Raw genomic sequence first — 27436 nt, forward strand, 5'->3', positions numbered from 1 at the left:
TTAAAGTCAAATGCTTGAATCACCCATACATCCCAAAGTCTTAAAAAACAATAATAAAAAATAAAAACCCTGATGCAGAATCCTAAATGGATCAAGTATAAATGAAACCATCGGCAAAAGCCTGACTTTTGTCAAGTCACTTGATAACTTAAACTTGGCTGCCAAGTATTCTGGAAGTTATTTTTATTTATTCATTAAGTTTTTTTACGATTTTATATTTTTAAGTAATGCCTACACCTAATGTTGGACTCCAATTCAATACCCCAAGTTCAAGAGTTGCATGTTCTTCCAACTGAGCCAGCCAGGTACCCCTCTGGAAGCTTTTCTGTCATTCATTATCAGTCTTGAGCATAGGACATGAGGCCATTTGTAGTATCCTACTTGGGGGAGGGGGGGGAGGTTAGAATAAAGAGAGGAAGAAAACTGGGGACCAATTTCTACTTCTTTGTGTCCTGTAATGTGGGCTCATTAACATTTGGTTTTAAGAAGGAAGGAAGAAGCTCCAATGCTGGCAATCCCTAAAATGCAAACACAGCTAACTATTTCTGAAGACTTAAGGAAACCTCCAAGAATGGAAATCTATGCACGAAGAAAAATGGTGCTAAAACCAAGTTATAGATTCCTTTAAATTTCATAAGCACAAAAAATTTATTCTGAATAAATCATTTTATACAGTAATTACTGGAAAAAATGTTCATTACTTTAGCTATTTACTTAACAATTCAAATTATCCAAGCAAAATAAACATGGCAATAAAAAAAAATGTAAGAAATTTACAAAAGCTATACAAAATAACTTACTTAAAAATTAGACTGATACAGTCTATAAAATCTCTTCAAGAGAGCTATACTGTTACAGATCTATGTATCTTTTCTCAGGGGGTGAAAGAAAGGATGCTTTAAGGCTTCTCTGAGAGTAATCCTTTTAGCTGGATCATACTGTAACATTTTCTCAATGAGGTCAAAGAGAAGTTCATGTTCAGCATCCTGAGAGAGCATAAATTCCTGAAAGGAAAAGAAATACAGTCAACAATCTTTTCTACTACCATTTATTACCGTTTTATTTTCTACCATAAAAAGAAGGGAAATTCAAGGTTTTGATCATTTAAGCCCAAGCTTAAATGGGCCAGGCTCACCTTCAGAGGTTTACAGCGCCTTGAAACATATCTGCCAGCAGAACTGTGTTCATCCCAGTCTAATCGATCATGATGGAAATATTTACGTTTCCTAAAAGTAAATACCCATTCATTTATAATGCTGACAATGAAAACTTAAAAACATCTAGCAAAAGTGATTGGTTTCATCACTTATGATGATTTTATTGATCAAAGATTAACACTTTTCTAGAGACTTGGAAGATTACTTAAGTTAAGATGCATTTGTCAAGCTTCACCATTTCATAAAATTCTAACCAGAATATAAAACCAAGTGGTATGAAAGATGTACCTACTCTTAAACATACCTCGTTTTCTGTATCATATGTTTTGGTAAAGGTCCAAGAATTCTTTCCATCATTGCCAAATGCTCCTTACTATCATGTGTCTAAAATAACAAACAGAACTTGTTAAGCACATTGTGCACTTTGATCTCATTTAACACAGATGCTACACTTCTAGTCCAGAGAGAGGTCACAAGGAAGGTGATTACTAAAAAAGGGCAAACTTTTAGCAAGTTACAGCTGATAACAAATATTAAGGCACACAGAACAAGGTCACCAATGACTTCTCTAAATCAACAGCATAATTGTTTATAAATGCTTAAAAATGTTTTTAAATAAAATAATAAATTACAAAGAGAAATACAAATACCCAATAGCATCAGAGTCACAGGACTTTCATTTCTTTATACTCATCTACAGTTAAGTCTACAAGGAGAAAAAAAGCTACCTAAATGTGCATACTTTGCATTAAAGTGCTCATTCACATTAAATAAATAAATAAATAAATAAATAAATAAATAAATAAATAAAGGGCTCATCCACACAAACAAGCACTTTTCTTGAGCAAAGCCATCGAAACAGATCACGGTCACTTACTGGAAATACTGTAAACCCAAGGTAATATTCAATAAGAATACATCCTATACTCCAGACATCACACGGCTGGGACCATCCCAGGGCTGCAAAGCAAAGCAAACTGTCAGAAAAAGACTTCAATATTCCTTGAAGACCTAAAAAATGCCATAAAGATTAAGACTAGAATTCTGAGCTTCAATAAAGATATATATAGAAGTTCCCAAACCATAATTAAGAAGTAACTTACCTAAAATAACTTCAGGTGCCCTATAATGCCTTGTAGATACCAATGTACTGTGATGTTCATCATCGTATGTTGCACTTCCAAAGTCTACAACTTTAATATCTGGATTTATTAAGGTACGTTCATCACGTTTCTGAAAATCGTAATTCATGGGTTAAGGAGGCATAATACCTTGAGACATAAAATATTCATTTTTAACTATGAAATACTAATACACTGAAGACTTACCATTTTGGGATTATATGCCTCTGTGTAGTCAGACTGCACAAATAAGATGTTTTCAGGCTTTAAGTCTGTGTGAGTCAACTTATTACTGTGCAGAACTGAGAATGAAACAAACAACTGCTGTAATTGGAAAATCAAAAACCTAACCAAACTCAAAGCCCTACAACAAAAAACCTCTCTGATGCCTTTTGCACATGTCCAAAGTTGTCAACATCCAACAGCTGGCTAGAAAACCACCCACTACCTTCAGAGTTAGTCCACTGCCAGCTAACAGCTAACTACTCAAAAAGTAAATAAAGAAGTATCTTTCTCTTACAAAGCCAAGATTTATCATTCTTCAACCCAGTGGTTCCGGGTTAATATTTTTAAGAATCAAGCTAAATTACAGTCTTCTCTATGACAATGTACTACTGTACGATAGACAATATACTACTTACTGAATGAAACGCAATGAACTGACCAGCAGCTGGTTATCAACATCTTCCTCATACCTACTCTTAGGCCAGGTTTTTAAGACCTATAGGTTAGATCCCATTTTTTATTTAAAAATCCCAATCAGTCTGGCACTAGATCAGTCTCAACAAACTCAAGATTCTCATTCTCAAAGATATGCCAAGTACTCACAATTCACGGACTTGCATATCTGATATGCCATCTTCCTGATATGATCCAAACGAAATGGTAGAAAACCATTTTCCTTAATGAAGTCATAAGTACTAAGTCCTAGTAGTTCAAATACAATGCAAATATGACCATGATGCTCAAACCACTCCAACATCTGGACACAGCGGCTATAAACATATGAAAAATAACTGAGTACAGCTTCTTACAATTCAAATCTACGTGACAGAATTTTCTGAATTGTTTTTATACTTACAATGTACTGCTGGGGTCTGTTGTATTCAAGTGTTCCAGAACTTGTATTTCTGAGCGAGCAGCTTCACAGTATCTATCCACATTTTTAACTATTTTTACTGCTACATGTCTACCTCCTCTGTTAGAAAAAGTCCAAGTAAAAAAAAAAAAATGTTAGAGATGATGTCCTACTCCATTTTCTTATCACTCTTTTCAAACTGTGCGACTTCTACTTTGACCCACTGTATTTATCTTCTTACATCTGTGGTCTAACATTTGGTTTTATCAGATGTACTATATGGAAGTACTCTCTTGTAACTGCAATTCAATGTAAATAATGAGAATGATGCATATTTTTTTCATCAAACCACCACTCACATGAATTTTTTGGTCCTTCTACTAAAATGTATGTTAATAGTTGTAATTTAATAAGAACATTGGGGATATGACCACTTCAGTTTGTATTCCAATTAAGACTCAAAACATGTACATATAACAGTTTCTCCTTATAGTACCTGGCAAATATTTTATCAAATTCTTCCTTTGTCTACGTTACCAGAAAACTTTAGAGATAGTAGGAACATAGTATGGAGCTCCAGCTCTCAAAACCTTACTAACCAATAGTAGGAAGCCTTCTCTAGTCATTTGTTTAGAAAAACTCTGCCATTCAAAAGGGGGGAAAAATTCAAATACAGGACAAAAAAGGTAAAAGGAGAGTTCTTACATTATCTCAAGAAATTTTAATTTGAAGAACACGAATAAACCAACATGTAATACCATTTTACAAGAGTATTCAACCCTAATGGTGTAATCACAATGATAGCATCTAAAAATACAGATTCCTAGGTTAACTACTCTGATAATTGTTTCAACATGCCTTAGGTAAGCAAAATTCCAAATACCCCTAACATAAAACCAAGGTTTTGAAAAGTTCTGATTTATATCACTGATCTGAGGCAGGGGGGATCACAATTTCCCAGTGGGATAACAAAAGAATACTTTCTAAAACAATAAAACCTGCTCTCAGCTTAAAATTAAAGGCTACATACACTATTAATAGCTAATACTTAAAAAATGCAAAGTGCTAGTACCTTTTACTGGGAATTTCCCACATTACAGTAAAAAAACCAAATAGAAGGATATAATAATATATCTCATTCATGATCAGACCACAGTCTAAAGCTAAAAAAATTTTCTAATGCTGATGACCTCCCCAAATGCAATTACAGTAGGAAACTTACGCTTTATGATCAATGCACTCCACGACTTTTCCAAAAGCTCCTTCTCCTAAAGTATCAACAATTTCATCTAAAAGAGAGAAATAAAGCTCAGTCATACCAAGAAGTGGAAAGAATTTACTTATCATAATAAATGCTATCAATGCACATTATTCTAGTTGATGCTACAAATTTCCTTATCACTAGACATTTTACTGGTCAACACTGTCAAAAAACATTTATAACTATTTTTAGGTCTAATTTCATTCTTAAGTTCATTTTATTAACTTGATTTACTGTTTTGGAAGTTCTGCTTAACAAATATTAAATTTCTAAAGAAAGAAAAAACACAATCCCCACCCACCAAAAGAAATGGAAAACAAACAAACAAAAAACAGAGAAAGAAAAAAAGATTTCCAAATCCCTGAAATGTTTATATATAGATTATGTTATCTGAAAAGTTAATAAGTGTTGAAAAATATTCTATACATCTTGCACTTAGTACGTCTCCACTCTGACAGATCAGGTGACCCTCCTCATCATCCTCTACACTCCTGGTTCTTTTCCTTCGGTGACTCTTCTGGAAACGTCAAGTGGGCGGCACCAAGATCATCCAGCCAATCAATATACCCGAGTGAATTCAGGGCAGAATACGAAATTCATTCAGCGGGGAGATATTCAGGCATTCAGATACACGCCAGGCCACAAACGGTTGGCAGGAGCAATTTCAAATTCAGTCCCCAGAAATTCACAGGGCACATAGTTTATGTTAACAGGAGAAAAACATGGCAAGGAACAGATTTTCAGATAAGATACTCAAAGTGGCAAGGCAACAAAACATAATACAATTGTTTTTCTTAAAAAAAAAAAAAAATGCTTAGTTGTAGCATTCACTGAAACATAATTTTAAGTTTCTAGTGTTCTAATTTAATGTTGCAAAATTGTAGGATGTAATAGTTACTTGGTCAAAGTAGACTGTGGCCAAATTAAGACTTCCTAGCTAATCTAACAAATATTGAAGCAGTAAATAAAATTAAAGTCCTAATTTTGGGGAGAAAAAAAAGATTTGGCATACAAGAATAACACTATGTCATTTAAAATGTCATCTGAACTATCTTCAAATTAACCCATAACCCATAATGTTCCAATCTGTTAAGTGGTTTGCTTAATGAAAAAAGAATTAGAAAGCATGCTTTGCTAGAAAAAGGCATGCCTAAACCCTTAATCTTACAAAAATAAAATGCCTATTCTACTTTTGTGATAAACTTCAATTTATCAAAACAAATCAGATTTCTTGAAGTACCACAAAACTAAGTTAATCACCTCCACTGTTTCACTGGAATGACAATTAATTGCTAACTAGTAATAAAATGTTACTCTATTACTTAATATGTACTGTATTCAGGAGTTTCCTATGCAATGCACAAACACAGAAAGAATCCTGCAAGTTAAATTGAGATGACTTCTTTTTAAACACAACTTTCTCAAATAATCAAATTCAAGTTTTCCTGTCCCAAGGGGGAAATAAACTTTACAGAGTGTTTTAAAAGAGCTCATACCCCATGTGAACGATGGTGTGAAGTACTATGGTGAATCCTATGTTTGCTTTTATAACTACTTCTTCCACTTCTACCAGAAGACTTGCTACTATGGTTCTGGTATCTGCTTTCATGGTCTCTATGGCGATGTCCAGGTTCACATCCTTGACTGTAGTCATTTCTGTATTCATCAATGTAGCGTCGACTATGATAATCTTTCTCATTTATGGACCTGTTTTCCACATAATGGCTAAAAACAAAAAATATTTTTAATGATTTATACTAATACTAGATATCCTCAAACTGACAGTACTCTTAATACCTTTTGCTTTCCCCACCAAAAAAACCAAAAAAAATCCCATGCAATTTTAGAAACGTTATAAGCCATCATTGGAAACAGAAACAAATGGTATTCATGGCTATTTATTTAAGTGATGCTGTAATTTTAACCATGAAAATATACCCCCTCCACCGTTTTACTGAGGTATTACTGACATACAACATTTTGATGCAATATATATTCATATATATTACCATTCTTACCTATCAGATGTTTTAGAGTGATTATATTTGCAGTGCTTATTCTCCCGGGCACTGCTATGTGATCTCTTCTTTCTTTTATGACTGCTGCTGCTTCTCCATTTTCCACAGTCCCAATCTTTTTCCTCCCAATCAGGGCAATAAGTTCTCTTCGAGTGTCTCATCTACATAAAAGAGAAGTTTTAAGTAGTATCCCACCTGTCAGCACTGAACACTTCAATTAATAAAACTCTTCTTTGCTAATTCATTCTAGCTGTGATTTTTAAACTGTTTTTATTTTTGTTTCTTTATTTTTAAGTAATATCTCAACACCCAACACGGGATGGAACTCACAATGTAGAGATCAAGCGTCGCATGTTCCACCGACTGACCCAGCCAAGTGTCCCTAAATCGTTTTTATTTGTATATTTATTTTTTAATGTTTGTTTTTGAAAGAGAGAGAGGGAGAGTGTAAGCTGGGAAGAGACCGGGGCGGGGGGGGGGGGGGGGGGAGTGGCGGCAGAGGATGTGAAGCAGGCTCTGTGCTGATAGCAGAGAGCCCGATGTGAGTTCGAACTCAAAAACCATGAGATTCTGACCCAGACGGAAGTCAGACGCTTAACTGACTGAGCCACCCAGGTGCCCCTAAATTGTTCTTTTAAATCGAAGTTCAAAATTCTTTGTCAGGCAATCTAAAATCACCGATAAATCCGATGAGAGCATTGCGCCAAATGTGGAGTCCAAACTATTAACAATACTCTGCATTATCCATGTTACGCTAAGATTTATTGAAAGTGTGTAGGAAAAGAAAAAAACGGGGAGAGGGCTGGAAAGTCCAATTCATCAACTTGGTAAAAACCTTACCCCTTTCCTGTCAGTAGCATAATTTACTATAGGTCCACATATGTAACTCTCCCCATTTAAACGTGTATCGGAAACTAGCCTCCCAACTCAAATGCAATCCGAAACGTTCTTTGCGACACTCATTATTGTGTATTTCTGTAAAGGAGATAAATCGCCAAGGCCTTTTACTATACACAAATCAATGGTGGCATTAGAAAACCACAAAATACCATCTTCGATGACCATTCCCCCGGCATGTATATATATAACAAAACCTAGCTTATCTTAAAAGCAATCTTACATAATCAACTTAGAGGAGGGCAGCACCTTCCTTCCAGAAATGTTTCGAAGAAGAATCCCTAACAACTTGGAAAACACACACACACACAGAAATGACTTTTCATTGTCCGCTATCGTTCTTACCAGTACTAACTGCTGGGGCTCCACCACGTCTCTGCACACAACTCCGAGTCAAAATATTCTAAAGGTTGCTCTCAACATGTTTGGGAGATCGAGGGCGCAAAAACTCCAACGCATAAGATGTCTGATGGCCTGACTGCTCTCACACCTCCTTCGAATATATCCTATTATTTCTCCTTTTCCTAAACCCTATTTTTGTTAACGCCACCGAGGGCAAAGACACTCGTGATTTTCACTTTATTAAATTTTTTAAGACTCGAGTAGACCTTAGGTGATGTCTCCTCGTATCAGCTCAATGCGTTTTTCTCTCGTTTGCTAGGAACACAGTTCCTCACAGGAGACTGACATGCACATTCCAAGAGACAAGTAAACACCACCCACCCACAGCAGGAAGCTTCGCCTCCTCCGCCCCGCCGCCATCTTACAGTTCCGCCGAGGTGGCCAGGGCCGCCGACGACAAAATGGCGCCTACGGGCGTCCGGCCAAGCCCTCCCAGCTCAGCCAAGTCACTACGCCTCGCCAGTGTCCGGGCAGTCGCGGTTCAAGGAGAAACTCGCGGCAACAGTCTCGGCAGAGAAGACAAGCGGGCCGCCTCCGTGCGACCCAAGAGAGTGAAAGAGGAGGGGAGGGGGAAGGGTCGTCGTACCAGAGGTTGTACGCACCACAGGGCGCTCTCCGGCCACAGAAAAAGGGTCTCGACACCTAGCCCGCTTCCTCCTGAGTCTTACCTTCCTGGCCAGAGCGTTCAAGCCGAAGAAGACAAAAGCTTGCAACGCGACGACAGAATAAGCCCAGCTGGCTACTACGAGCTCCAACAACAAAATGGAGCTGACAGCCGCAGCGTCTGGACTCTCCTCGAAAATATTGGTGACGCTGCGAGCGCGTCCCCGTCGCGGGGCGGGGCGGGGCGGGCGCGTCACTAGAGCGCAGGGATGGTAGGAGACTAACGTAGGAGCCGTGTGCGCAGGCGCCGGGTGGGGAGCTCAGCGACAGAAGGTGGAGGTGGGGGAGTTGCGGACGGCGGCTCTGTCGGCCATGTTTTCCACTGTCTAGGTCTTAGGAAATAACGTAAGTACTGTGGAAAAGTCTCGTCCATGCTCTTTAAAAATATTTGGGAACGCTGGATACAAGAAGAAGTGAGGCAAGCATGATACAAAATATCCTGCGCCCTGAATGCAACCACTAAACAATCTTTAAAAAAAAAAAAAAAAAAGAAAAGCACCACTTCTATCTATCATGTAGCCCTAAATTATTAATTGTCTGGATTTCAGCATTTGCTAAGGTTCTGAGACCTATTTTAAACTAGTTAAGGCTTTAGTGGCTGGGACTCACACACTGAAATTGGATTGGAAGAATTTTCAAGATTTTTAAAGTTTAAACGAGTGAACATTTTGGAGACAGGAAGTGGATACCCTACACAGTTAAAACATTTTGGCATTAAGCCGGTCCTTTTCAGTGTTAAGGCCAGATGAACTGTAAAAAAAAGGAAATGGAAGGTCGTGAGGGAAAAGCGCCAGGAAACCACCTCTGAACAACAAAATCTTCAAACTACACTTCAATGGACCAAAATAATTGCCAATCCTGACCTCGCACCCTTCCTCCCCTTTTGTTTCTTGAACAAAATGATTGCTTATTCATTCCAAACTTAGTGGAAAATGTATAAAATCAAACATTAACGATTAAGCATAATTTTACTGCTCACACTTGCACAGGAGAGCAACGTATATTGCCCAGCCCTATGCAGATGCACAATTATGGATAAAAAGTGATGAGGAATACATATTTCCAAAGTATCTGTGGTAGTTTGCATTTCTTAAGCTCCTTTTCTTAATGGATTTGAAGATGCTTTAAAACCATTAATACTTAAATCTTTACATTGGGGCCAAGATCACCAAATACAAGGTAAATATTTCAGAGGGAGAAATCACAATAAATTGTGAAATTTGTAGCTGTTCAGGATGCAGTTAGCACACTTAAATGTTAAACAAACCTAGGGAATCCTGGTCTTTGGAGGATGATAGCTAATCATAGTGGGCTAGTTATTGTGCCAAGCACTGTACATACATTTTCACTTAATCCTAACAACCTGCAAGATAGGCATCAACTATATTCTATTACAGATAAAAGTTGCAGTGCATGTGCAGAGAGCAATTTAGAATCCCTACAGTAAGATTATAAGGGTGAAAGAAAACGAACATTGAAAAAATCTTATATATACTACCAAAATTAGTTTCTAAAATGTGTTTTTTTCAAAATGGTTTTAAATTTAGCAAACCCTCTCACACCTAGCCAGTTACTAATGTGAGATTTACCCAAAGTTACATTTATGAAATGAACTATTTTGTGTGTTAGTGCTTATGATTGTTTGGGGCATGCTATGCCCCCCCCCCCCCCCCCCCCAATAATCTCTACTACCTCAGATTGTGACTGTATTTGTAGATGGGGCCTTTACCCAAGTACTTAAGGTTAAAATGAGGTCATTAGGATGGGCTCTAATCCAATATGACTGACGTCTTTATAAAGAGATTATGACATAATTACCCACTGAGGAGGATCTTGTGAATATAGAAGATGGTCATCCACAAGCCAAAGTGAGAGACCTTTGTGTAAATAACCCTGCCCATGCCTTGACCTCCTAACTGCTAGTCTCTATAACAGAATTTCAAGCAACCCAGTTTCTGGTACTTTGTTATGGCAACCCTAACAAATTAATACAGTGCAAAGATTTTAAAATGGTATTTTGGTGAGGGGCACCTGGGTGGCGCAGTCAGTTGAGCATCTGACTCCTGGTTTCAGCTCAGGTCATAGGATCAAGCCCCAAGCTGGGCTCTGAGCTGAGCTTGGAGCTTGTTTGAGATTCTCTCTCTCGCTTGGCCCCTCTCTCCCACTCAATCTCTGTCTCATAAAAAGATAAATGGTATTTTGGTGGAACCTTGTAACTTTATTCCCTAATTAGTGAAGTTGAACATTTTCTCTTTTCTCTTGTGACTTGCCCATTCATACCTCATTGCTTTTTTGAATGTACAGTTCTATCTTTTAAGCTTTTTAATTGCAATAAAGTTTTTGATTTTCATATAATTAAACCTGTTTCATCTTTACCTTTGTCATGTTTGTGAACTGAGAAATTCCTCTTTGGAGGTGTTTCTCCCCACCCCCGCCACCCCGGAAACTTATCCATCTGGAATTTTGGTACATCATGTGAGGCAAAATTCTTTTGCTATTTTTCTGCATATAATTTACTGGTTATCCTAACACAATTTATGGAGTAACTCTTTAATGATTTTGGATATTGCTTTAATTATATATTAAACTCCCTTGTATACACTACTCTACACTCTTATACTCTACTCTCTAAAATACTATTCTAGCTATATTCCCCACACCATTTTATTTATTATTACTATTCTAATGTTTATTTTTGAGGGAGAGCAAGTGGGGGAGGGGCAGAGAGGGAGACAGAGGATCTGAAGTGGGCTCTGTGCTACAGCAGAGACTGATGGTGCTTGAACTCAGGAACTGAATGATCGTGACCTGAAATGAATTCGGACAATTGACTGAGCCACCCAGGCGCCCCTCCCCCACACCATTTTGATGTTTGCAGCTAGTAACATTTTCATTGTAATTTGTTTTTTAAAATTTCCATTATCAATTATTCTGGATGTGCTTTACAGTTATTATGTTGAGTTCCCATCTCTACCTCTACCACAATTGGTACAAATTGAATTGAAAAGAACCATCAGTTTTCTTTTAAATTCAATAGTGAAATGGTAACTAATCAACTTTTCTAAACTGATTAAAAGTTGAATCCTATGTATTAAAATTTATCTATTCGGCCGCCTGGGTGTCTAAGTTAGTTAAGCATCCAAATCTTCATTTTGGCTCAGGTCATAATCTTATAGTTTGTGAGATCAAGGCGGGCGTTGGGCTCCAAGCTAACAGTGTGGAGCCCGCTTAGGATTCTCTCTCTCCTCTCTCTCTCTGCCCCTCCCCTCACTTGTGGGGTGAAGCATTCTCTCTCTCAAAATAAACATTTAAAAAATTAAAAAATAATAAAGACATTATAAGAATGAGATCTAAGAACCAAATACCCACCATATTGGTACTTAAAAAAAAAAGGACAGTTTAGAATAAAAATTGAGGGAATACCAGTCAATACAAAAACATTTTGACAGTAAAAGCCTCTTAAGAGTGAGGACAAAAAAATTCAATGACATTCAGTTGGAGAAGAAAAATATCAGGTATAAGAAATGTCAAACCAAATTCTGGCCCAAAAGAGGCTTTAATATTAATTCTTGAAACCTAAATGATTAAAATAAAAGGGTGACTCAAAATGTGAGGGCATTAGGGGTACCTGGCTGGCTCAGCAGCTACAGCATGTGACTCTTAAAATTTTTTTTAATGTTTATTTTTGAGAGAGAGAGAATGAACAGGGAAGGGGGAGAGAGAGAGAGGGAGACACAGAATCTGAAGCAGGCTCCATGCTTTGAGCTGTCAGCACAGAGACCTATGCGGGGCTCGAATTTACAAACCGTGAGATCATGACTTGAGCCGAAGTTGGACACTTAACTGACTGAGCCACCCAGGTGCCCCTACAGCGTGTGACTCTTGATTGCAGGGTCAGCCCACGTTGGGTGTAGAGCTTACTTTAAAAAGTGAGGGTTATTAGTATAATTGGCACATCAGTTTAGTAGAAGGTATAAATGGTAATAAGAGGGTATTGCAAGCTAACTTCTAAACTGTAGTTAAGAAACAAAATATTATTTAGATCAACTATTTGCAGAAATGATACAAACCAATAAATACCTGGCATCAGTTTTAGAATACCCAAAACCTAATCAAGGTGTGGAATATGGTTCTTGATGAAACCAATGGGATAGCCTGATAAATGATAAGGCCTGATTTAGTGAAAGCCCTATGGTAGAGATAAATGTTAGGAGAGCAGCTTCCATTTACTCTACAGAACACTTACCGCATGCCAGAAGTTTTATACACATTATCTCATTTAATCCTCGCAATAGTTTTATGAGGGAATATTATTTAGGGATGAGAAAACTTGGAGATGTTAACCTGCCTAAAGTTACTAGTAGGGGGCAGAGCTGTCATTCAAACAGTCCAGGACTCCACAACTGGTGCTTATAACCAACTAATCGCATTTTCAAAATGATCACCTGTAGAATTCTGTCCTACAGTACTGTAAATGATAGGCCTTAAAAAAAATGTTCCATGGGCAAATTGGGAAATTGAGTGTTTGCTGTACTATAGGACTTCTCTGTGCCTTTACTGTAATTCTAAAGACCAGAAAATAGCAAATGGATTGGCTGGTTTTTCTAGACCATCTCTGTATCTTGTCCTTTCTAACTATGCAAAGTGAATAATTAATGGACAAGGATACTTCCAGGATATGGACTAGATATGGCAGGAATATGTAACTAGGGTGCTCAAAAATACTTGAATTTAAGGCTCAGAATTTGTTTGTTTTTTGCTCAGTGTCTTTTTAAATTATTTTTAAATGTTTCTTTATGAGAGAGAGTGTGAGTGGGGGAGGGGCAGAGAGAAAGGGACAGAGGTTCCAAGTGGGTTCCGACCTGACAGCAGTAAACCTGACGTGGGGCTCAGACTCACAACCACGAGATCATGACCTAAGCATAAGTGGGACGCTCAACTGATTGAGCCACTCAGGTGCCCCGAGGCTCAGCATTTAAGAATGAATGTTTATATGTAATAATTAAACAAAAGGGCTTAAAAAAAATTAAATACATTAGATGCTAGTTTTAGTAAGGAATATGCTCTAATAACGGGAATAAAAGCTGTGTAGGGCCCTTTGGTACCACCAACTCATAGAAGATCTTAGTTGTAAACAAGCAGAAGGATGATGCAGTCTCTTGACATAATTTAAAACTGGGTAAACCACAATAGGTGTGTTCCTCTGAATAGTCTGCCAAATATTCTTCCAGATCTATTATAGCTACTGTGCAAATGGATTGGCATGAATAGTTATGTCCTTAATGTGTACATCATTAAGAGGTCGGTATGTCTTCTCATTTACTGGTAACTTCTCCAATTCATCTAGAGTCTCTAGACCATCTATTACCCTGAAAGAGAAACCATATAAATGTATGAAACATACTATCGAAATACCTATAGCATTAGAGTTTCCTTAAAAGAAAAGTATAATGTCTTTGGGGCGCCTGGGTGGCGCAGTCGGTTAAGCGTCCGACTTCAGCCAGGTCACGATCTCGCGGTCCGTGAGTTCGAGCCCCGCGTCAGGCTCTGGGCTGATGGCTCAGAGCCTGGAGCCTGTTTCCGATTCTGTGTCTCCCTCTCTCTCTGCCCCTCCCCCGTTCATGCTCTGTCTCTCTCTGTCCCAAAAATAAATAAACGTTGAAAAAAAAAATTAAAAAAAAAAAAAAAAGGATAATGTCTCAAAGTTCTTTGAATTTCCTAGTTGAGTAAACAATAAAATACTGATTTGATTTTCTACCACAGATATGAGCCAAAATTCAAGAATTCATTTTTATGCCTTTAGATAATAGCAATGAATAGGAATATTACCACTAAAATATTCCCACAGCATAGCTACAAATGGGTCTAATATAACCATTCACAGATTTTCTTTACTATGGGAAATACCCAGAGAAACTATGTAAGGGTGACACTGTTGTTAATCAGTACTGCCCTATACTGAAGGTGCTGAAGTGGGTGGCCACTTTGCACTTTATTGTGTAAATATGGTATTTTTATACTTTTTTACATCTGGGCAACAAAACAGTAGTAATAAAATAAGAGGAGGGGAAATGGGACACTTAAACCCATTTACAGCAAACCCACCTCATGTTTTCACCAAGAAAAAGAAATATTGACAGCTATCTTCTGGCAAGTTAGTCTAAAACATTTGCTAAGAAAAGGTGGCTTTAGATTATACCTCCTAGTTCAACTCAAATCAATTCTGGAGACTTGTAGTATTACTTAAAAAAAAAGATAACAGAGGGGCGCCTGGGTGGCTCAGGTGGTTAAGCATCCGACTTCAGCTTAGGTCATGATCTCCCGATTCCTGGGTTTGAGCCCTGCGTAGGGCTGTGTGCTGACAGCTCAGAGCCTGGAGCCTGTTTTGGATTCTGTGTCTTCCTTTCTCTCTCTGCCTCTCCCCTGTTCACACTCTTGTTTCTCTCTCTCTCTCTCAAGAATAAACATTTAAAAAAATGTTTTAAAAAAAGATAACAGATTTACATTTTATTTTGCATTTCTTCTTTAAAATTTTTTTATTTACTTATTTTGAGAGAGAGAGGGAGAGAGAAAATCCCAAGCAGACTACACACTGACAGCACAGAGTCCAATGTGGGGCTTGAGCCCACAAACCCTGAGATCATGACCTGAGCAGAAACCAAGAGTCAGATGCTTAACCAAGTGAGCCACCCAGGTGCCCCCTATTTTGCCTTTTTTTTTTTTAAATGTTTGTTTATTTTTGAGAGAGAAAGAATGTGAGTGGAGGAGGGGCAGAGAGAGAGGGAGACACAGAATGTGAAGCAGGCTCCAGGCTTTGTCTGGGCTGTAAGCACAGAGCCCAATGCGGGGCTGGAACTCAAGACCCCGCACGAGATCAAGACCTGAGCACAAGTCAGGTGCTTAACCGACTGAGCCACCCAGGCACCCCTACATTTCTAATAACCTTTTGAATTTACTTCCAAATGTAGAACCATTAAAGTCTTTAAATTTTAAGTTTCAAAAGCTGTCTCTCCTCCTGGGTCAATAAGAGAAACAGAGGATATGGGAAACAGATCTCAGGCAAAAAAGGGCATGTAAAATTGAGGCCAGTAGGTCAAGTATTTTGGGACACGGGCCCCTTTGAGAATCAAAGGAAAGCTATGTACCGTATTCCCAGAAATAAATGTGTTGTATATATATAAAACACAGTTGCAAGGAATTAAGGGACCTAAGATTAAGATTTTTTTTTTTAACTTTTTTTTCAATGTTTTTACTTGTTTTTGAGAGAGAGAGAGAGAGAGCGAGCGAGCGAGCATGAGCTGGGGAGGGGCAGAGAGAGAGGAAGACACAGAAGCTGAAGCAGGCTCCAGGCTCCAAGCTGTCAGCACAGAGCTCAGCTCTGGGCTCGAAATCACGAACTGTGAGATCATGACCTGAGCGGAAGTCAGACGCTTAACCAACTGAGCCACCCAGGTGCCCCTTTTTAAACTTTTTTTTAAAGTTTATTTATTTATTTTTAAAGAGAGAGAGGGAGACAGTGGGGAGTGGAGGGGCAGATAGGGAAAGAGAGAGGATTCCAAGCAGGCTCCAAACTGTCAGTGCAGAACCCAATGCAGGGCTGAAACTTACACACTGAGATTATGACCTGAGCTGAAACCAAAAGTCAGATGCTTAACCACTGAGCCACCCAGGGGCCCCAAGAAGCTTTGTTTTTAACTCTAGTTTTATCACAAATCTAGTAACATAAACCCTAGTAATTAATGATTAATAATTCTGAATGGTGACTTAAAGGAAAAAATAAAAGGAAGAGAACCTGAATTATTTACGTCCAGGCAAATACTACTAAAGGATGTAATATTTCATTAATTTCACTGGTTATTAATCTATAAATTAGACATATGTATATGGAATGAAATAGAAGAGTTGCTGAGTCTTCTATTTTTCATTAACCTAACTTGGAATTCAAACTGTTAAATAAAAGAAACTATAACTGTACCTTGGTTTATTGAGCGTGTAAATATTTGTTGAATAAACAGACAAGTTGACTTCTTGCTGATTTATGAAAGCAATTCCCAGGCATAGTGCTTATAGTGAATATTATGGCAGAGCCTGCTAAATGCCTCCCTAGGAGTCAGGCACCCTCTCTTCCTGCAGAAACCTCATTTTACTAAGAATGGCAATGTGTCTAGCCAAAAAACATTTCCTACCCTCCCTTGTAGGTAAGAGGAGGCCTCATTGCTAAGTTCTGGGTCTTCTAGGGAAGGTCTTTAAAAAGGGGCTTACTTGGGGTACCTGGGTGGCTCAGGTGGTTAAGCATCCGACATTGGTTCAGGTCATGATCTCACAGTTTGTGAGTTCAAGTCCTGTGTCGGGCTCTGTGCTGACAGTTCAGAACCTGGAGCCTACTTTAGAATCTGTGACTCCGTCTCTCTCTGCCCCTCCCCCACTCACGCTCTGTCTCTCAAAAAATAAATAAATGTTAAATAAATAAATAAAAATAAAAAGGGGTTTATTCAGCTGACAAGCAACTAGTAAACTTTTGCTCTTCCTCCTTCCTTCTGCCTGGAACCCATGTTGTGACTAGAGCTGTGCTGCTTACATTATGACCATGAGCTGAGCTTGGGGATGGACGATAAAGATGGTTGAGGAAGAAGAGGCACCACTTAGAATATTGGTGACAAAAAGGAACCATCTTTCTTCATAAGAAGAAATCCATTATATAACTGATACTTTGCATAACGATTCTGAAAAAAGTATTGGCTCCTATTTCGCAAAATAAAGGAATTAAGGCTTGAAGAGGTTATAAATTCCCAAGGTCACAGGGCTGGTAAGTGGAAGGCTTACCAGGTATATTTAGCTTTCTTTTTTTTTTAAGCATTGATTTATTTTAAAAAATAAATTCCAAAAGGAATTTCCAAAGGAAACCATAACCAGAATACTCACTTTCCAAATACTGTGTATTTCATATCCAAATGTGGCTGCTTGCCATAGGTGATGAAGAACTGAGATCCATTGGTGTTTGGGCCATTATTAGCCATAGATACAACACCTCTAACATTGTGCTGTAAAAGACAGGCCAAAATATTGATTTAACTGTTTTTATATAAATGTTCCAAATAATAGGACTGAAACAAGACCTGAACTCTTTCAGGGACCAAGAAAACAATCAGTTTCTATTAGGGCTAATCTAAATGATCAGTTTCTGGATTATCTATATTTCTGAAACCTTGTATGTAAATTGTTTATATCAAATCATGTGCCCCAATTAATTTCATTTTCACTTTAGAGAAGTACAGTCACAAACACTTAGCAATACCAATGTATGATAGGAATCCTTACATTTACATTAAGGAACAGTGTGCTGGCATGAAACAATCAGGCAGACAATAAAACCAAAATCCCCATAACCGCTTCACACATACACTGGACTCTGGCTAGTTTCTTTATCTGTAAAACAAGGGAGGGAGGTTGGACTAGTTCAGGGGTTTATTCAGAATTGAAATGCTCACAAGGGTAAGCAAATAATAAATTAATTGAACAGAATGTAAACATTACAGAGGCTGGCAAAAGGAATGGTGTTATCTCTTGCCTAATGGCCCTGATTTTTTTTTTTAAACCAATGGCCATAGATAATACATCTGTGGATCTTCCACCCAAGGGCAGTCAGTTCACAACTCAGGACTAGATGATCTAAGGAAGGTCTCCTATAGCTTTAATATTTATACTATTTGTTATAAAAGGGACTTGTGTAAAAGAATTAAAAAGACTTTACTGATAAGATTGAAGACGTGACAGAACTGTGTTACAAGGAGGTGCAATATAAAAGATCATAAATAACTCAAATGATTATTCTCTCTTTAGCTATTCATCAGGGGACACTAATGACACAAGCAATGGAGATACAACTGCATCAAGATATTAATGCTTTATTGACTTCCTAAAGGTGACTACCAGTCAAATGTTATATCTGATACATGCACCAGAATGTATGTACCACTTATAACTTAATAAAATACTTAATAACCTATTTCTAAGATTTAAGAATTCAAATTTACCAAACTGTTGCATATGCCTACTACTCCTCTCATCCATTATCCCAGCCTCTCCAAAAGTGAACCATTATCCTACTATCTTTATATATGCCTAAACAATATATTGTTTCCTTTTTCTTGTTTCTGAGCTCTCTAAAGTAGTATCATACTATTTGTAGTCTTCTGGGAAGTACTTTTTACACTATCATTTTCTTTCTAAGATTTACACACATATGTGTGTAGTTCTGATTTTTACTGCTTTATATTATTCCACAACTGAATATACTACAGTGTACATTTTATGATCAATGGACATTTGGGTTGTTTTTAGATTTTTGCTGTTAAAAAAACACTCTAGGAACACTCTTGTACTGTTTCCTGATGCATTTGTACAAGAGTTTTCTAGGGTAAACATTTGGGAATGGAATTGCTGGATCAGGGTATGTGAATATTCAATACACACCCTCAACTCTGCATATCAAGATAATGTTTCTTTAAAAAAAAAATTTTTTTTTAACATTTATTCATTTTTGAGAGACAAGAGACAGAGCACAAACAGGTGATGGGCAGGGAAAGGGAGACACAGGATCTGAAGCAGTCTCCAGGCTCTGAGCTGTCAGCACAGAGCCTGATGCTGGGCTGGAATTCATGAAGTGTGAGATCATGACCTGAGCTGAAGTTGGACGCTTGACCGACTGAGCCACCCAGGTGCCCCTAAAGGTAATGATTCTTAATCTTGACTGTAGGTATCACCAGGAAACCTGAAAATATAATCTAGGTCCTAATCAGTCCTCCTATTTTTCTCTACATTTAGGGGGTTGTAAGACCTTAATATTTTATATTTTTACAACTACACGTGAGTCTGTAATAGCCAGTGTTGAAAATCACTGGTATAGGATGGTGGATTAGTGTTGAGGAGGCAGTTAGTTATTAATTAATGCCTAAAAAGTTCTTGTTTGTAATTCATGAAAAGAATGACTTATAATTTATCACCTCCCAACCCCAACTCCTATAACCAAAGTAATGTTTCCTTATGATAGAAAAACAAAATGAAGAAAAAAAAATTAGATCATGACCTGAGCCAAAGTTGGACGATTGACTGACTGAGCCACCCAGGCACCCCCTAAGTTACATATTCTTACTGAGCAGAATTTATCTCTTTTTCTAATGTCTAAAGTTATCATTCTATGCAGATACAAAGCTTAAAAGACCATATGATAAACTGTTAGCAGATGTCACCTCTGGGAAATGACATTTATTTTAATTTTTTAAATTTAATTTAAAATAAGATTTTTAAAAAATAGGCATGCATTAGTTTTTTAGTAAAAAAAAAAAAAAAAAAAAGTTCTTGGGGTGCCTGGCTGGCTAAGTTGGTAAAGCATGCCCTCTTAATTTTCGGGTTGTAAGTTCGAGCCCCATGTTGGATACACAGATTACTTAAAAATAAAATCTTAAAAAAAAAAAAGGAATAAAAGTTTGAAAAACACAGAAAAATATGACAAAGGAAATAAAAACATCTAATTTTACCATGCTATGCATTTCTCTTTAACGTAGTTGGGATCTACCACAGGTATTAAGTTAATACAGGAATATTCAAAGATCTAACAGAAAATGTTGAAAGTTGGACATTGATAATGGGCAGTATTGCAACCAGGAAGTCTTTCCTCCCTACTATCAAAAAAGCCCAATGATTCAGGTCATTCAACATAAATTTTATAGTGAGACATTAGGCCCTTTTGGTACATTACTGATTAAAACATTTCAGGTTGGGCCCACAGATAAGCTCACTTAATATCAAGATTCGTGTGATTGTGAGATTCTAGAATATATTTTAGGCAACAACTGCCATTTATAATTTCTCCCTGGCATTTATCAAGTGTACTACTAGAAAAAAAGTATGTTTGTATACTAATAACATTAATTTGTGTTACTAAAACATATGTATTAAAGGTTTCAAGTGTAAACAAGGCATTAGAAACCAGATGTTGATGCATCGGAGATATACCTTAAGATATTCACTATATTCATCCTCAAATTTCTTGCCCCAGATACTGTTACCTCCTCTTCCGGTACCTATATTACAAGACAAGCAAATCAAAAGAAGTATCTAATTAAAGTTGAGAAAGGGTTAATTTTCTAAAACAAAAGGGCTATTTTATAACTTGTTAAATACAAATAAAATTTGACATGTCCTCTCCTCAAAATTTCACTTTACAGACTGGAAAAATAAAGTATCTCTACAAAAAACCCAATCCCCTCCCTATCAATATTGTTCATATTTTACTTTAAGTGCTGGTAGCTTCGACTAAAAATTTCTTGCTAGGGTAAGGGGCCTGGTTATAAAAACTCTATGTAGGGGAGTTGTTCCCTACATGGGAGTGGCTCAGTTGGTTAAGCGTCTGACTCTTGATGTCAGCACAGGTCATGATCCCAGGGTCAAGGGATCAAGTTCTGTGTCCATGCTCACCATGGAACCTGCTTAAGATTCTCCCTCTCTCTCTCTCTCTCTCTCTCTCTCCCCCCTCCCTCCTTCCCTCCCTCCTCCCTCCACCCCTCTCCCACCACTTTCTCTCTCTCTCAAAAAAACAAAAAAAAAACAACCCCAACACAACAATCCACATGCTTATATTTTATCTATTTTATAAAAATTAAATAAATTTTATTTAAAAAATATTTTGAGGGGCGCCTGGGTGGCTCAGTCGGTTAAGCGGCTGACTTCGGCTCAGGTCATGATCTCATGGTCTGTGAGTTTGAGCCCCGCGTCGGGCTCTGTGCTGACAGCTCAGAGCCTGGAGCCTGTTTCGGATTCTGTGTCTCCCTCTCTCTGACCCTCCCCCATTCATGCTCTGTCTCTCTCTGTCTCAAAAATAAATAAACATTAAAAAAAAAAATATTTTGAGTATAGTTGACACACAATATTACATATTTTTCTATTCTTTGTCTACCCTCTTTTTCACACTATATACCCAATTCTCTAGATATTAACAGAATAACTTACCTGTTGGATCTCCTGTTTGAACCATGAAACCCTTGATATTTCTATGAAATATACATCCATTGTAGTAATTACTGGCACAAAGAGCCAAGAAATTCTGAAAAGAGTAAAAATAATAACTGGGAAATGATATAGCAGAAACATTTAAAGAACAAACTGTATTTACTAAAAACACTATAACAATGTATTTATGTCTTTTAGGCGTTACATTGGATAATGTGACTTCTCTGCCTAAAACACTTTGCTTCCTTCTGTTTTTGGAATAAAACACACAATCTTCAGTAGGGCCTAACAGGCCCTTCATGACCTGGCTTACCTCTGCATCTCATGTGATAATAACTTCTTTCTGTTACTTACTGTGTTAACCCCATCATCCTTCTGAAAATTCATCCACAAGAGGTAAGCATTCCTACCTTGAGGACTTTGTATTGCTATCTCTATACCTGGCATATTCTTTTTATATGTCTTTCTATGGAGATGCCTTCATTATTTTTCTGCATGTGATTTAAGTATCACTTTCTTGGTTAGGCCTGCCCTCACCTTCTTTTAAATAATTATTTTCTGTTAGTCCCTACATCAACACTTTATTTCTTTCAAGACATTATCATGTTCTAGAATCACTTTTTTTTTCTAGGATGAATCCCTCCCTGTCCCCCCTCCCTCCTCCAATGCTTATCTTCTCAGCTAGAATATCAGTTTCACGAAGGCAAGGAATGTCTCTTGGTCATTACAGTACTCCCAGACCCTGGCAAGATAGCCTTCATAAATAATTGTAGATTTTTTTTAAGTTTGAGAGAGAAAGAGTGCACGTGTGAACGAATGCCCATGTGCATGAGGGGCAGAGAGAGAATCCCAAGCAGACTCTGCACTGACAGCAGCAGAGCCTGACTTGGGGTTTGATCCTACAAACCATAAGATCATGACCTGAGCCAAAATTACAAGTCGGTGCCTAACCAACTGAGCCACCAGGTGTCCCCATAAATAAATGTTGAATGAATATATAGAGAGAGCCAATTCTTTCCTTCTTTGTCATTTAAACAAGTAAAATAACATAAGAAACAGTTATCTTACCTAACATGCTAATGATTACTTATATTTCCAGAGGAAAATAAGTCAAAAGAAAAAGACACCAGCCACTCTATGGTTAGAGAAAAATTATCTACTCTTTCTTTGATCCGCAAAGGTTAAGTGGAAACCAGGCCAATAATTCTAATGGATAGTTTTTCCTGACAATTGTTTTGTATTTTTAAATTTTATGTTTATTTATTTTTGAGAGAGATCATGTATGCATGTGTGTGCAGGGGAGGGGCAAAGTGAGGGAGGGGTAGAGGGCTGCCATGCTGGCAGCAGAGAGCCTGTTGTAGGGCTGAAACTCAAGAATCTGAACGATGAGATCAGGACCTGAGTTGAAGTCAGACACTTAACCAACTAAGCCACCTAGCCGCCCCATGACAATGGTTTTATAGACAAGTTTTTTTAATTTTTATATTTTTAGGTTAGATAATTTTATTTCAAAATGGTTATCCTGTTGCATTAACTCATCTTTAATATGTACATAATGATACTTACCTCACATGTTTTGGGTGTCCTTTCACAGAAGACTTCTATTTTAATATCACCTACATCTGTATGCAGTGTCACTGACTAAAAAGGAGAGAGAATGTGAGAACAATTAAGATTTCTTCAGATGACTTTATGCATTGTATTATTTCCCAAACTAGATTAAAGATGACAATCTGAATGAAAACACAGAAAGAAATACCATTTCAGAGATGACCTATCCACATAGCTGAGAAGCTGTACTTCTTCAAAATTTATTTCAGCAGTAGAAAAAAAACTCCAGATGATAAATATATGTTAATGTAAAATAGTATCCACCCTAAAAACTTGACAGTAAATACTGTGATGGAAATACTTAAAGTTTGAATTTTTCATCAATAAAAATGAAAACAATGGTTAGTATTACTGATTTAAATAGCAACTCCCCAACATCATTAATATATATTGAAAAATAGTAAGAAAATGACTTTTCAAAACATAGTCTGCACCATTTCCCTTAATGTAATTAAATTGAGAGGCACTGTTAAAAACAATTCCTTTCTTCACTAAAGACAACAATTCTCAGTTTTTCTAGATTCTAAATGTGCAGAGATAACCATATTACTCTTGCTTGCTTGTTTTTTGTTTATCTGATGTTGAGTAACATTCCTTTTGTTACCCATTGTGGGGTGGGATTCTGAGAGGTTATTATTTTTTTAATGTTTATTTTTGAGGGGGGAGGGGCAGAGAGAGAGAGGGAGACAGAATTTGAAGCAGGCTCCAGGCTCTGAGCTGTCAGCACAGAGCCTGACACGGGGCTCAAACTCAGGAACCTCGAGATCATGACCTGAGTGAAGTCAGAAGCTTAAACAACTGAGTCACCCAGGCGCCCCTCGCGGAGTTATTCTGAGGCTTCCTTTTTCATTTCTCTTCTTCCAGTAGTATCCAGCAGTCAGAGAGTATGTTCAGGTTGATAGAGGGCAGGAGTGTGTGTGAGGTGGGGTGGGGGGGGGGGGTGGGAGACAGCATGATTCTCATTGCTTCTACTTCAAGCTCTAGTTGCCCACCTTAGAACAAACAAAAGGATCCAATTAAAATGATCACACCTGGCTATACGCTTCAACTCCCTCTTTCCATCTATATGTTGTAATCAGTCTTTTTCTGTAAAAAGTAAATTCTATGCATTTTAAGTGAAAACACTGAAGAATTTAAAAGTAGTTTTGTTTCTGGCTTTGTTTAGAGGCATCATACATTTTATGCTTCTACAGTTTATCATTTCTGTCTTGCCATTGAAAGTTCATGCAGCTTTATTTCCCTTCAATGAATTTCTAAAAATTATTTATAATGAAAGGCATTCATAAGAATTGTGTAAAACTTACCATTTTTCTTCCTGATGGTTTCGGGAAGTATTATTGCTTAATTTCTCAGTCTCCCCGAGAGAAGTTAGAAAACGAATATCTATTCCCAAAAGAGAAAAGAATTAAGTTCATTTTCCTCTCTTAATTCACACGTGCTCATTTTTAATGCATATTTAAAATGCCTACAATAGCACCCTCTAAGTAATAAAAATTTGGTTATGGAAATGATGAGATCCTATCCGACTCAAGCCCCTCAATCTCTTACTTACCCTGCTCACTCTTCTTCAAAAGCCTCCTCGCAAACTCCGCAACTAGCCAGGTACATTTCCGCCTTGGGATCTAGGCACTGGGTGTTCCCTTTGTCTGGAACACTTATACTTAGACATCTGGACAGCTATTTTCCTCACGTCCAAGTCTCTGCTCAAAAGTCAGGTCTCATTGGCCTGATAACTCTATTTAAAACTGCCTTGACTCTAGTGCCTGCCCAATTTCCTTTTTTCATAGCACTTATCACTAATATACTACATATTTTTCTAATTAAATCTGTTCCAACACCACCCTCCCCGCCCAGAATGCTGACGCAAGCCCAAGAACTAAAACACGGAGCTTGACAAGTGTCTCAATAAGTGAATGAAAGAGTGTGTGATATTACTTACCACTTCAGTTAGCACAGCTCTAATTGAAACGACACATGCCGTTCCTTGCAGATGGCCATGTTTCGAAATAAATGTCTTAGGGCTACCGGAAGTCGAGCGCGGGACCCATTAGCGAGAACGCCCCTCTCCTGCTCGCCTCCTTTTCCCTTCCAGCCTCATTGCTATCTCAAACCAAAATGACTAGAACTAGGAAGACAGTGTCATTTATCTTCACCTGGTACGCTTTTGACAGTGAACGGGAGCTCTTTTAATGATAATACAAAGACACAAAACGTAAACCGGAACTCTGGGCAACCTCCAGAAGTGCCTTGGGTTCAGACGTAAAACGGGAAGGACCACTTCCGCCCAGCTCCTTTCCCCCGCCCCATCTTGCAATGCCAAGAGTCCCTGAGCAGGACCGGAAGTGGTGCTAGAGGAGAATTGGTGAGTCCTGGGCTATTTATTCCCGCTTGGCCAAGCCCAGGTTAGCGTGAATTGTGGGAGTTGTGAGATTTGCGTCTGTGAAAGGAGGCAGAGGAGGAGACAGGGGCAGGAAACTGGCTTGTGGCATAAGAGCATAGGGCACCAGGGGAGCAGGGGTCCTAACTCAGGAGTTTCTGCCAGTGCCTGGTCTCTCTCGTCACTGTCCTGGAAAAGGTCTGAAGTGGGACTAAAATGTCAGGTAGATAAAGTAACGTAAGAGGGTGCAGTTCGCAGGCTGTAAAGTGGTCCCTACTAATGTATTTTAAAAACAGTGCTTACTCTAGGCCAGGCATTGTTCCCAGCTGTACGGTTAAATCTTGTGACAACACTATAAGCAGGGCACTTTTATTCTCATTCTAGAGAAGGTGAGACAGCAGAGGTTGAGACATTTGTTACACAGCTGTGGTTCTGGGAGTTCGTTGCGTTTCAGAATGGGTCCAACCCACAATGCTATGCCGCCTCCCATTGTTAATTGTTGGCGTCAAGCTTCGCGGTTTTCCAAAAATGGAAGGTGTTCTATGTTATTTACAAGGGTTCTTTCAAATTTAGCAGTAAATAACTCAAAAGTGGTATGGTGGCCCACTAGGGCTTCACTTTCAAGGCCTGCCAGATTTAGAAGAGTCTGGAAAGTGGGGCAGTATCAGAACTTGGAAATTCTAGAGTGGAAGTGGTGTAAGGACCTTTAGAAGGTCTTCCGAGACCTTAGGCTCCAGTGGATTTTGTAGGCTCTGCATCATTTCTGTGTTTTTGTTTTTGTTTTTAAGAAAAAGCGTGGGGGGAGAGGGGCAGAGGGAGAGAGAGAATTCCATGCAGGCGCCGTGGGGCCTGACACGGGGCTTCATCGCAGGACCCTGGGATCATGCCCTGAGTCAAAATCAAGAATTGGGTACTCAACAAACTGAGCCCCCCCACCCCCCCCGGGCGCCCCATTCAAATCAGATACTGAACAAGTACTCACATCTCTTAGTAAACATTTCTGCTGAAAAAAATAGTTTTTTTCAACAAATTTGTTAAACATTTTTGTTGAAAGAATTTGTTTTTGAAATTACTGGGTTATGACTAATTTGATAAAAATTTACAGTTGGCCATGCTTTTCTTGTTAATTATTGTGCATACAATGAATGCTTTTCTTCAAAAACAGAAATGTTCCTAGAATCTTAATGGAATTAACAGTGTTTTGTATAGGGGCTAGACACTGGAGATGTTTATTAAGAAAAACTTTATTTGAGGCACCTGGGTGGCTCAGTTGGTTAAGTGTCCAACTTCAGCTCAGGTCATGATCTCACCGTACCTGAGTTCAAGCCCTGCATCAGGCTCTCTGCTGTGAGCACAGATCTGGCTTCAGATTCTTCCTCTCTGTCTCTGCCCCTCCCCTGCTCACACTGTCTCTCTCAAAAATAAATGTTAAAAAAAAAAAAAAAAGCTTTATTTAAGAAGTTAAAGGATGGGGCACCTGGGTGACTCAGCTGGTTAGTGTCTGACTCGATTTCAGCTCAGGTCATGATCTCCCAGTTTGTGAGAGCCCCGAGTTGGGCTCTGTGCTGACAGCGTGGGATATTCTCTCTTTCTTTCTCCCCCACCATTCCTCTCCCCACCCCTCCCCCACTTGCACTGTCTCTGACTCTCTCAAAATAAATAAAAAGTTGAAGGAAACTTGTAAGGAAAGATAGTATTTAGAGTAATGGAAAAGGGATGAGGGTGGTTGAAGCAAGGATGGGGAGAAAAAGAACTTTGTGTGGGGGGCTGAGGAAGTGGGGATGAATGTGTACTATGTACCAGGCTTGTGCTAGGTGATTTACACATCTTAACTGATTTGCTT

The 27436-nt window shown here is 38.3% G+C and overlaps 2 protein-coding genes across 4 annotated transcripts; both read right to left on the minus strand.

The window, feature by feature from the left end:
* Positions 1 to 623: 623 nt before the first annotated feature.
* On the minus strand, positions 624 to 17620 carry CLK1 (CDC like kinase 1). 3 transcript variants are annotated; one of them, XM_043577443.1, is made up of 13 exons: positions 17520 to 17620; positions 6636 to 6796; positions 6114 to 6342; positions 5044 to 5134; positions 4579 to 4645; positions 3360 to 3476; positions 3107 to 3273; positions 2486 to 2580; positions 2261 to 2390; positions 2035 to 2117; positions 1462 to 1541; positions 1136 to 1226; positions 624 to 1004 (listed from the first exon to the last, which is right to left on the minus strand). In XM_043577443.1, exons 2-13 carry the CDS (start codon positions 6794 to 6796, stop codon positions 861 to 863), a joined length of 1455 nt encoding a protein of 484 aa, XP_043433378.1. In that variant the 5' UTR covers positions 17520 to 17620; the 3' UTR covers positions 624 to 860. The 3 variants fall into 3 exon arrangements, with proteins under 3 accessions (XP_043433378.1, XP_043433377.1, XP_043433379.1); XM_043577442.1 differs by lacking the exon at positions 17520 to 17620 and adding an exon at positions 8603 to 8707; XM_043577444.1 differs by lacking the exons at positions 5044 to 5134; positions 6636 to 6796; positions 17520 to 17620 and having other exon boundaries at positions 6114 to 6227.
* Positions 9550 to 25487, minus strand: PPIL3 (peptidylprolyl isomerase like 3). The gene is made up of 7 exons (XM_043577445.1): positions 25156 to 25487; positions 24521 to 24599; positions 23172 to 23246; positions 21606 to 21699; positions 20613 to 20680; positions 17520 to 17638; positions 9550 to 13966 (listed from the first exon to the last, which is right to left on the minus strand). Exons 2-7 carry the CDS (start codon positions 24521 to 24523, stop codon positions 13840 to 13842), a joined length of 486 nt encoding a protein of 161 aa, XP_043433380.1. The 5' UTR covers positions 24524 to 24599; positions 25156 to 25487; the 3' UTR covers positions 9550 to 13839.
* Between the last annotated feature and the right edge of the window lie 1949 nt (positions 25488 to 27436).

The sequence above is a fragment of the Prionailurus bengalensis genome, chromosome C1 (assembly GCF_016509475.1).
Source record: "Prionailurus bengalensis isolate Pbe53 chromosome C1, Fcat_Pben_1.1_paternal_pri, whole genome shotgun sequence".
In the NCBI taxonomy this organism is placed as follows: Eukaryota; Metazoa; Chordata; class Mammalia; order Carnivora; family Felidae; genus Prionailurus; species Prionailurus bengalensis.

Bases quoted from the DNA above. Each gene is read 5' to 3' on its own strand.
- PPIL3 (XM_043577445.1), bottom strand. The intron at 21,700-23,171 runs GTAAGTATCATT...TACTCTTTTCAG, and splicing joins GGACACCCAAAACATGTGAG to AATTTCTTGGCTCTTTGTGC. The intron at 20,681-21,605 runs GTAAGTTATTCT...CTTGTAATATAG, and splicing joins TCAAACAGGAGATCCAACAG to GTACCGGAAGAGGAGGTAAC.
- CLK1 (XM_043577443.1), bottom strand. From the start codon at position 6,796: ATGAGACACTCGAAGAGAACTTATTGCCCTGATTGGGAGGAAAAAGAT. The intron at 3,477-4,578 runs GTAAGTTTCCTA...TTTTTCTAACAG, and splicing joins GAGTGCATTGATCATAAAGC to AGGAGGTAGACATGTAGCAG. The intron at 1,542-2,034 runs GTAAGTGACCGT...TTGTTATTTTAG, and splicing joins TTGGGTTTACAGTATTTCCA to ACACATGATAGTAAGGAGCA.